The sequence below is a fragment of the Nicotiana attenuata genome, unplaced genomic scaffold (genome assembly GCF_001879085.1).
Source record: "Nicotiana attenuata strain UT unplaced genomic scaffold, NIATTr2, whole genome shotgun sequence".
Taxonomy (NCBI): Eukaryota; Viridiplantae; Streptophyta; class Magnoliopsida; order Solanales; family Solanaceae; genus Nicotiana; species Nicotiana attenuata.
Window position 1 is genome coordinate 161748 of NW_017670238.1, and position 11161 is coordinate 172908.

Sequence of the window (11161 nt, forward strand, 5' to 3'; positions counted from 1 at the left end):
CTCGTGGCATCATCTCTCGTCACTCGGCCTCACATCACTCGGCACTCGGCCTCACATCACTCAAGCCACCTCGTGGCGTATAAATGTATCTCAGGCCCTGGCCTCATATCACTCAGCTCACATATGGCCCTCGGCCGCACTCAGTCATATCATTACAAGCCCCTCGGGCATTAGTAAAACAGTAGTTCTCAGCCCAAAATATCATTTAGAAATATCATTTAAGTTTCAAATCTGAGCAAAAGGTGGCAGAGTTTGTAAAACAGTAGATATCAACAGGATTGAGTTCAAGTAATAAGTCAAAACAGTGAGGAAATAGTGATAAAAATCCCCGAAGGGTTCAAATAATTGGCACGAAGCGCAAATATGGCAATCAGCCCAAATCATGATGATAACAAACAAGTTCCAGTCAAATACGCAGTAAAATCATCAATCGGGACGGCCCGAGTCGCAAATCCCCAGTAGTAAAAGACCCCACGCTCATCATCCAGCGCGTGTCTCACCTCAATATAGCACTACGATGTGCAATCCGGGGTTTCAAATCCTCAGGATATCATTTACAATCATTACTCACCTCGAACCGGCGAAATCTCTAGCTCGCAACGCCTTTGCCCCGCAAATTGGCCTCCATGCGCGTCGAATCTATCCAAAATCAGAACGAATACATCACAATATGCTAAGGGAACAAAGCCCAAGCGAAAACAATCAATAACGGGCACAAATCCTGAAATTACCAAAACCCGAGCCCCGGATCCACTTCTCGAAACTCAGAATTTTTTACATCATTAGATTCCTCGTCTCCCCACGAGTTCATACATATCAAACATACTAAAATCGGAGTCCAAATGACCCCTCAAATCCCCATTTAAAGGCCTCTTAAACTCAAGCCCTAATCCTCCATTTTGTCCTTTAGTTCCTTCAATTACAGCCCTAAATTCATGAAATACAACCATAAAATTGAGTTTTAGGTCCAAAATTCCTTACCTTAACGAAGTCTCTTGATTTCTCTCTTCAGAATCTCCCAAAAAGCTCCAAGGTCGAAGGCAACCATGGTGAAATAACCCAAAATCGCGAAATGAAATAACATATATGGTCTGCCCAGGCCTTTTCGCATCTGCGGCCCAAAACCCGCTTCTACGGTACCGCATGTGCGGTCAAATCCTCCGCTTCTGCGGTTCTTCACATGAAACCCAAAATCGCATCGGATTCAAGCTTAAGTTTCTAAAAATCTTCCGAAATACGCTTTTGATCAAAAACCCAACCAAACCACGTCCGAATGACCTGAAATTTTGCATGCACATCCCAAATGACATAATGAAGCTACTGCAACTCTCGGAATTTCATTCCGACCTTAATATCAAAATCTCACCTATCAACAGGAAAACGCCGAAATCTTAATTTCGCCAATTCAAGCCTAAACCTTCCACGGACTTCCAAAATGCATTCCGATCACGCTCCTAAGTCCCAAATCACCTAACGGAGCTAACTAAATCATAAAAATTTCGATCCGAAATCATATACAAACAAGTCAAATCTTGGTCAAACCTTTCCAATTTCAAGCTTTAAACTGAGAACCGTTCTTCCCATTTCATTCTGATTACCCTGAAAACCAAAACCAACGATTACATGAGTCATAATACACCATACGGGGCAAGTCATGCCTGGGAACTGACGAACAAAGTGTAAAAACTCAAAACAATCGGTCGGGTCGTTATATCCTCCCCCACTTAAACATTCGTTCGTCCTCGAACGTGCCCAGAGTTGTTCCAAAAGCCGACCCAATTGCTGAATAACCTTACCATGCACATACCCGGGGGTGATCCCACGTCACCCTATCTCATATAGCTCTGATACCAACTTGTCACGACCCAAACCCAGACCCGGTCGTGATGGCGCCTCTCGTGGGGACAAGGCCAGCCAACTAAACCCGATTCATCCTTTTAAAACAATTAAACAGTTCATAGGCAGTTTAAATATGATTTAATGATAATAATTAGTGGAAATACAACCCGGCACAGCCCAAACCGGGGTGTCACAAGTCACGAGCATCTATTAGAGTATAAATACAACTACAAGGTCTGAAATATGCGAAATAGGACTAATAAACAAAGGGAGAAAAAGCGGTGTTGCGAACGCTGGTAGTCACCTTGCTAACTCCGATAACTCTGCCTCCGCTCAGTCAAAACCCACTATCGGGTGCAAAAATACCTGCATCTGCACACACGGTGCAGGGAGTAAAGTGAGTACTCCAACTCAGTGAGTAATAATGGTAAATAACAACTGAGCAGTAAGAAATCACGTAAAGCAAACCAACATGCTGTATAGAAGCAGTGTAAAACCCTTTGAGAAAAGCAGTGAAGCTGTGAAATCTTTAGAAATATCTTAGCTCAGCTTAAACTCTTTTGAAAATGACTTTTTCAACAGTTACGCAATGAATGCAAGCACCGAAAATCTGCCCCTCGGGCACAAATATCACAGTATAACAGGTAAAATGACCAGTAAATATGAAAGATGAACACATAAAGGTCCGCCCCTCGGGCACATATCTCAAAACAATACCAGCTCCTCGGGCTCACTCTCAGAATCGTATCAGCCCCTCGAGCTCACTCTCAGCCCCTGGGGCTCACTCTCAGATCAATGGGTACATGCGCTCACTGGGGGTGTGCAGACTCCGGAGGGGCCCCTTACGCCCAAGCGCTATATCAAGCCACCTCGTGGCATCATCTCTCGGCACTCGGCCTCACATCACTCGGCGCTCGGCCTCACATCACTCAAGCCACCTCGTGGCGTATAAATGTATCTCAAGCCCTCGGCCTCATATCACTCAGTGTATCCTCACATATGACCCTCGGCCGCACTCAGTCAGATATCATCACAAGCCTCTCGGGCATTAGTAAAACAGTAGTTCTCAGCCCAAAACATCATTTAGAAATATCATTTAAGTTTCAAATCTGAGCAAAAGGTGGCTGAGTTTGTAAAACAGTAGATATCAATCTGAGCTTAGGTTATTGTTGCTTGCGTGGTCAAGATAGCAAGATAGAAAGATTCGCTTAAATTCATACCTATAAGCGCTCGTGACTTTCCGATGATAGTCACTTCGCTTTCCTTTTATACTGAAAAAGGAAAACAGAAAGATTGAGCATAAAAAAATATAGAGAATGAGCTATTACGTGCAAACAATGGAAATTCAATAATAAGAGTCTGATCTTCTCGCTTAAGAATATGTGATTCCTCTGGAGTGAAGTTGTTGGGGGGAAGCGAAGATGAGGAAGCTAGTTTAATTGAGGAAGCCACTTTCTTTAATGTATACTAGCTGGTCTACAAAAGCATGACGCATGACGCTTCTCCTTTTTTTAGTCCACTCTCCCTTAGAAAACGGAGCTGTTTGAAAGCAGATTTCGAAATTACATAGGTGAATGTAGAGATCACCGGTGTCCTACTCGAGATGAAGTACTTGTCGTCCCCAAACCAAAAGGGATGAGGGAAAAAGGCTCGAGAAAGCATCCTTGGAAGGGGGAATATCTGAAAAAGTGTTAGCGGGGAGCCCATCCCTCTCGTTCTAACAAAAGACATAAGGGGGAATACACGACGGACGGAAAGCGGGAAACATCCTTTTTCTGTCTTCTCTCCATAGAGGAAGGAAAGCACCGTCAAGCCAACAAGAAAGCAGAAACTGCATGAGGTAAGACTAAGGGCCTTGTGCGCCCTGCAAGAGATTATCGGGGGTCTCGGTACCAGGGGGGCGCGAGAACAAGAAACTCCAGTAAATAAAAGAAAGACAATAGGAGTCCTCTAAATAGCCGAGGGCCCACTTACCTATATGCGCTTACGGAAGGGGAAAAGCTTGATTCTCAAAGATTAGACAATACATATGTGCAAACAAGAAAATCAAACTATCTTCTTATTGATACTATATATTTATCCTTTCCCCTATAGATCCACCTTTCTTCAAAATAAAGATATAGCAACTAAAAGAAAGCTAAATCGAACCGGAATAGGATAAAGAACGCACGAAGGATCAGAGAGAAAGAGGATTCTAAAAGCGAAAAGCCTAGAAGACTAGATTGTCAGACTCGGAGGTAGCAGTAAGATCTCTGTCTCCAGAGAAGGCATGAGGATTTTCTAAAAGTCTCCTCTCATTACTTATGGATAAAGCTCTTAAGCTTAAGCTTTTACGAACTGTAAGATCTTCCCATTCTAAATAAGAATGAGAGTCTTTCAACTAGATGTGCTCCTTTGGCTGGGTTTGAGAGAGAGAGCATGAGATAATTGGTCTAATAACTAGTCCAACTTCCTTGTATCTGAAAGCGATGACAGGATGTTAGGTCTAGTAAGGAGACTTTTTGGATAATTTACTTCCACGAATAGACTGTTAGGCTAAGAAGAATAGGTTGGGATTGATCCCACCTTTGAAAGAGTGGTTTTGTTCTGTCAATACAGCTTATCGAGTTATCAAGCTGAACTGCCTTCTGTAAGGAGCTTGAATCGTTCGTTTACTCTAAGTCTTATTACCGACGCGATGGATTGCTATTTGAAAACACTTTCAATACAAAAAGAGCTCCTTCCGGCTATACTCTAGTTGGACAGTCTTAGTTCAGTTTGAGAAGTCAAGGAGGCACGAAGAGCTAACAAAGAGTCTTTATATTTGACTGTCCGAAATCAAGTGGGAGATTGAATTGAAAAGGCCCCTTACTATAGATAGGGTGTTAGCGCTGTTTTTTGAAATAAGGACGTTTAGGTTTGACTAATAAGATAGAAAGGGGCAAGCCAAAACCCACTCTGCTGAGTTCGGCTTTCGGGGCTACCTACTTTAGGGCTTATGTAATATATAAAGAAGAACCCTCTTAGGCCTTTTTGTTTAAGGGCTGCTCGCCTTTTGAATAGAAGGAAGTGGGAGAGCAGAGGTTATTTCGGTAAACCGATGCATGAGCTGAGGCTCCCATGTCCCGCCGACCCTCCGAAAAAGTAAGGGCTCATAGGGAGTCAGAAGCAAGCAGAGTAAAAGGCGGGTAAAACTCACATAAGCAGAGGGGGAGACACATTCATGAAAAGCGAGAAGCCCTGCCGTGGGGGACTGACCAACTATGAATAGATCTTACTTATGCTTACGGGTAAGAACATATATTAGTCCGTATCGTGGGTCTATTTGTTACAAAAGGCGAACATCCCCTTTCCAAAACATTAACATAGGTCCTCAGGCAGACATCGAAAAGGGGGCGAAAAGAGTCTATTTACCTTTACAATATTTCGGAATGTATCATGGCTCTATCTATTCATTAAAAAAAAAAAAAAAGAGTTCTGCATCTCGGGTGAACAAATAGGCGTGGGGAAGAGTGAGAGGGGGGGCTACGAGCCCTCTCTCGTTGTTGTTCCCGGACCACCCATCTCTTCCTTCCCCTTCGCCCGGCCCGGTGAGATCAGATTTCTAGAACGAAGTGAAGTGATAGGAAGAGAAGACTGCTGGCGGGAAATCCCTATTCATGAAAGCCCCTTGTAAAGGGGAAAACGAAAGTGTGCTCCTGCGCACCAGCTGAAGAAAGGAGCTTTGGAAGCTTACCTTATTATTATATTAAAAGGGGAAAGGGTGGAAAACCTATCTGACTAATAAGAAGAAAGGGGCAAGCCAAAACCTACTCCTAACAAGTTGCTGGATCGAAGTAGTACATTATACATCTGCCCGCCAGCAGCGGAGGGGGTTCGATTCCCGTTATACGCGATGTGGCGAAAAAGACTGATTCAACGAGATATGCCTTGCCTGCATTAAGATTTAAAACTTGTCGTCTACTTTCAGGAAATGTTTGGAACAGAGAACTTACAATAATACAACGCCGTATTCTCCGAAGATTGAGGAACAAGAAGAGATCTATTAAGAGAAAGATTTATTCTAGAGAAAATCTTAACAGTTACATCCAATCACAAACTACACGAAAGTTGTCCCTTTTTTATGGAGATTTACCCATCACAGAGATGCACAGAGGAAGAGAACGAACTTCATATATCCCTTTTCTACTCAATCCAGAAACAAGATCGGACGTTATCCCGGTTCGTCTCCATTTTTGTGAAACTATTCCTCAAGCAAGGCTGCCGATAAGTCATAGAAGGGTTTGTGTGAATAATGGAGTGGTTAACATTACTCATTTTAAACTCTCCCATGGTGATATAATATCTTTTCAAGAAAATGATGCGAGAACCCGCGGTGAAGAAATAAAGAGATCCTTCTATATCGAAATCTCAGTTGAAAAAATAATAGGAAAATTCCTGGATCACCCGTGGAGAAGAACCAAAACAGAATGGTTCCGCCTACTCAAAACTAAGAGGGGATGCCGCCTACTACTAAAATCCCGGTTTTTGCAACAGTTGCGTTCTTCTATGCAAGAAGAAGACTTAGAAAGAACAAAGAAGTTTGGATCCGAAAAAGTATGCTTAGGCAGTTCTTTCGCTGAGCACAACAGAATGAAGAGGAATTTGTATCATTTCAAATCCCTATTCTTATCGAAGAGAAGGAACGAGAAAAACCGAAATATTCCTACTCGAACAAGAAGTCCTATAGTTTACAACTCTTCTTTATATAGTAATTCGACCTATTGCTCCGCATCCCCCCATCAGTTTACTAAAAAGATCAAAATAAAAAGGATCGAACTACCTACTCATTATTCGGAGGTGAATCATAGAACACCAAAAGCTGTGGTATCTTATGGACCTAACATAGGTCACATACCTCACGACATAAGATTGAAAGATCCAAACCTTCTTCTTCGGAGCGGAAAGGGACGTGGCCAAAACATATAAAGATCGGCGTAGTCGCTCATAGGGACATATCTATCCGGATAGAGGATAGTCTAGGCCGATTCATAGATAGATCTCTCTCCATATAGATAGGTATCTCCGTGGATAGAGATAAAGATAGGGATCCATCTAGATCTTGATTCACTATTTCCATATTTTTTCTTGATTCTGATTGATTGCCTTTTTTTTGACGACAAGTTTTAAATCTTAATGCAGGCAAGGAAACATCGTTTTTCAATTATTACTTGCTGGGTCGGAGCGTAGACGAGCGAGCAGAGCCAAGGAAAGAGGGAAGCCCGTCATAGAGCAGTCGACTAGAAGTAGAAGACTGCTGGCCTGAGAGAAGGCGGCCTCTCTCGGGAAAGATGGCCCAATTTCTCTTCTTTCTTTTTGATTTCAGCTTTCTTTTTTTTTTTTTTCAGGGGTCCAGAAGGCTAAAAGGTGGGGGAGAAGGAAGCCGAACCTCTAATCGACCTGGACACATAAATAATTCTCGGCGTCGAGAGAGATTTGAGATTCCGTAAGTAACTCAGTGAGTGCTTTCTAAGAAGGGCTTGGAAGAAGAAAATGAAATAGGAACAACCGCGCTGGTCGTAATAGATCGACTTTCATGCTAGTTCTTGCTCCAGCATGAAAGTTCCATTTCAGGGAAGGACGACGTACTATGATACTTTCTGTTTTGTCGAGCCCTGCTTTGGTCTCTGGTTTGATGGTTGTACGTGCTAAAAATCCGGTACATTCCGTTTTGTTTCTCATCCCAGTCTTTCGCAACACTTCAGGTTTACTTCTTTTGTTAGGTCTCGACTTCTTCGCTATGATCTTCCCAGTAGTTTATATAGGAGCTATAGCCGTTTCATTCCTATTCGTTGTTATGATGTTCCATATTCAAATAGCGGAGATTCACGAAGAAGTATTGCGCTATTTACCTGTGAGTGGTATTATTGGACTGATCTTTTGGTGGGAGATGTTCTTTATTTTAGATAATGAAAGCATTCCATTACTACCAACCCAAAGAAATACGACCTCTCTGAGATATACGGTTTATGCCGGAAAGGTACGAAGTTGGACTAATTTGGAAACATTGGGCAATTTACTTTATACCTACTATTTCGTCTGGTTTTTGGTTTCTAGTCTTATTTTATTAGTAGCCATGATTGGGGCTATAGTACTGACTATGCATAGGACTACTAAGGTGAAAAGACAGGATGTATTTCGACGAAATGCTCTAGATTCTAGGAGGACTATAATGAAGAGGACGACAGACCCACTCACGACAATAAGGAGAAGCAGTGGTTCGAATCCACATCGTGAGACCAGGACAGTGTGGAGAAGCATCGATAAATGCTATTAACATTGATGATACGGCTTAGAGGAATTCCTCTCTTGCTGCCGGACTGATTCCTTTCCTTTTGATGTGGACAAATGGGCATCCCTAGAATCAGCTGCTCTCCTTCCTGTTGGAGGAAGACAATGCGAATAAATTCATATATTAGTAAGGCAAGGTGATTGTTCGTTGACAACATTGGGGCGTAGCGGATTGACTATTGGGATCTCTTTAGCTTTAGTATGACTATTACTATAGGCGCTGGAGTCAGCTTGTCTGAGTATGTAAACTATGTGGTGGATACGATAACAAATAAGCCTTCTACATCAGCCAATTCTTCTTCCATGAGGGACTTCAATGAAGCAAGATTTTTTGATTTCCCGTTCATCGTATCGACCGACCCAGACCCCGTACCTGTCCCTGATGAAAGTCAGGATGAAACCTGCTTTCATTCAAAACTAACTCACTCTAAGGAAAAGAGAGCTTTGCGAAAGTTTAAAAAGGAATTGAGTGAGCTCTCGCCTAAGGGAAGAGTTTAATAAAGCGGAGAGGGATTTTCCGACAACAAAAAAGCTTTTCTCCCCAACCGAGGTGATAGACCACCTTATGGCCGATGTGATTACCAGCCAAAGGGCAAAAAGACGGGGTTGAATGCGACTCTACCAATACCAATCTCCTCTGGAGCAAGGAAAAGCAACTCTGCCTGGTATCGGTAACGATTAACATATTCTTTTTTTTAAGAGAGGGGAACCCTTACTTAAGAACAGAGAGTGGCCGAGCAAAAAAGCAAGGCAAGGGATAAAGGAGAAGTACCCGGCCCGGCCCGGCAAAGAAGGGTCTCCCATTAACAGGTTTTTCCTTAGTAAGCTAGCTTTGGTTGCTAAGCAAGCCAGGTTCTCTTTCACTCCTGGAATGAGCCTTTTGGCGACTCTCTCTCAACACAAAGAAAGAAGAGATGAAAGGATCTTCAAGTAGCCCTGACTAAGGTTTGAAAAGATTCCCGGGGGTACTACAGCTTGCGTGGAAGGCTAGGGTGGTTTTTAGAAAGCGCGAAGACAGAAGACGTCGTAGGGAACCAATTTCTATCGCTTTCCCCCTCTAGTGGTCATTCATTCTTTTGATGACTCGCAGTCGAAAGAGTTGGTTGGCAGTTCAAACCTCAGAGGGAGTTGAAGAGAGGCCTTTCAGTTCGTTCAAAGGCACTAGGGACGAGCCATTACAGACGGTCTGATGCTTCTGGAGTTCGCTCATATCGAATTGTCCAAAAGCTCATCAACCTGTCCGAGGGATGATGAAGGCGATGCCACAATTGAGGGAACCGCCCTCTTACTCTTTTTTAGATAAGAATGCGAAAGACCCTGACCCTGCCAACCAAGCCCACTCAGATAGACTAAGTAGACCAAAAAAAGTGCACAAGAAAGACTAAGGAAACAAAACCTTTTCTCGATAACGCTGGGCCAAGTAGCGACACTTCACCCAGATTCGATCATCACGTCAACTTGCTTTATTCAACAAAGTGATCAAGCTTCTTAGCCACCGGGGACCGGCCTCGTGAACGCATTCGCTAAAGGCACTACTGGCCGGCTTTCTCAATCTTCAATCTAACTTCAGAAATTGAATAAGCCCACTTGACGAGATTAGATCTAATTCTCTTTCTAACATTTTTGGATTGACAGGAAGCTTTCTTGCTGTGTGATTCTGCCCCCCACTCTGCCAGCAGCCTATGTGTCGATCTATACCCAGTTGATCTACCGCTATTTTACTTTGCACGTTCTGGATAGGCGCGCATCCTCATAGAGCGAGGGGTAGAAAAGATCAATGAAAGACTAGAGCGCGAGCTAGCTGATCTACCGACAAGTCCTTGATTTCTTATCCGCGAAGGCAGACTTGGACTCATTGAAGAAAGCACTTGAGGTGAAGACCAATGAGCGATTGCGACAACTACGGACCCCTTAACTAGGTTTTTTACTAATACTAACTAATAGGCTTTCAGAAGCTTTTCCACACAAAGAGGGGAGGAAGTGCTTGCTGCCAACTTGCCAGACGAGCGGACATCTGAGCTCAGCAGCGCATTTACTATTTGGAGATGGATGGCGCCAGGCAGGGTAAAAAGAAGGATTTTTTTCCATTAGCCGAGGAAAGAAGTAGCAAAGGAATATCGCTATCGTGGGAAAAAAAGAAAAACGTAGGATAGGAAGCTCTATTTGATCGAAGGGATGGCTAAAAGGCCAAATCCGGCTAAAAACAAAAAGAAGAGATCAAGGAGAGGGAGCTAGACGAGCACTTGCAAGAGAGCGACCGGCAGATCTAAAACTGCTATAGTAAAGTAGAACGAAAGTACCTCCCAAAGGTTCTACCTTTTCTTGTGCGTTCGGGAATAAATAGAAAGTTTCTAAATGTATAGAAGACTCTCGATTGATTGGTTGTAATGTTCACGAGGTTGTATATAATTCAATGTTCAGTTATATGACTTTCCTACTGACTGAATTGCTTGAATTAGTTGAAGGTGCGGAGTCTTCTTCTTTTGATTTGAGACGAATTCATTTTTCTACTGAAAGTGCTTTTGATAGGGAATAGGGAAAAGCCTTGCCTTATTCAAGAGTACCAGGAAGGAGAAGAATAAGCATTACCTCTGTTGAAGGAAGAAGCCCCTCCCTTTGCTTATTTATTCTTCCTGGTCTTCGGGTCTCATCTGAACGGCTCGCTGCCTATTTAGTTAGATTTTTTGTTTTGATTCCAGAACAGAACTAGAGATCCTGGCCCCCTCCCTTGAAAGCTCCTGGTGCTGCGACTATCACCGGTAAGTTGCGTCGGATCAACATCGGGATTAAAATAAACTGCAAAAGCAACTAAGTCAACGCCTATTTGCTGTGGATCTACTGGCCCGGACGCTTGAATCTATTCCACCGCAAACTACCGAATATACTACTGCAGGATCTTCCGCTGCTTTTGTTGTTATTGCTCTCACCTGTCACTACGCCACCTCAGCAGCTGGGACCCCCTAACCTTTTCTATCTATCTTTAGAAGTAGGGCGAGTGAGTCCGTTCCTTTCC

The 11161-nt window shown here is 43.2% G+C and overlaps 2 protein-coding genes across 2 annotated transcripts in view; both read left to right on the top strand.

The window, feature by feature from the left end:
* Positions 1-7178, top strand: part of LOC109236427 (ribosomal protein S4, mitochondrial) — a 45474-nt gene extending 38296 nt beyond the window's left edge. Inside the window, exons 3-4 of the mRNA XM_019402610.1 lie at positions 4438-4468; positions 5659-7178. Of these exons, the coding sequence (XP_019258155.1) occupies positions 4438-4468; positions 5659-6786 (1159 nt within the window). The 3' untranslated portion in view covers positions 6787-7178. The remainder of the gene's footprint in view (positions 1-4437; positions 4469-5658) is intronic.
* A 72-nt stretch (positions 7179-7250) lies between these two features.
* LOC109236428 (NADH-ubiquinone oxidoreductase chain 6) lies at positions 7251-9888 on the top strand. The gene is made up of 4 exons (XM_019402612.1): positions 7251-8090; positions 8366-8536; positions 9239-9348; positions 9784-9888. Exons 1-4 carry the CDS (start codon positions 7448-7450, stop codon positions 9886-9888), a joined length of 1029 nt encoding a protein of 342 aa, XP_019258157.1. The 5' UTR covers positions 7251-7447.
* Positions 9889-11161: the final 1273 nt, after the last annotated feature.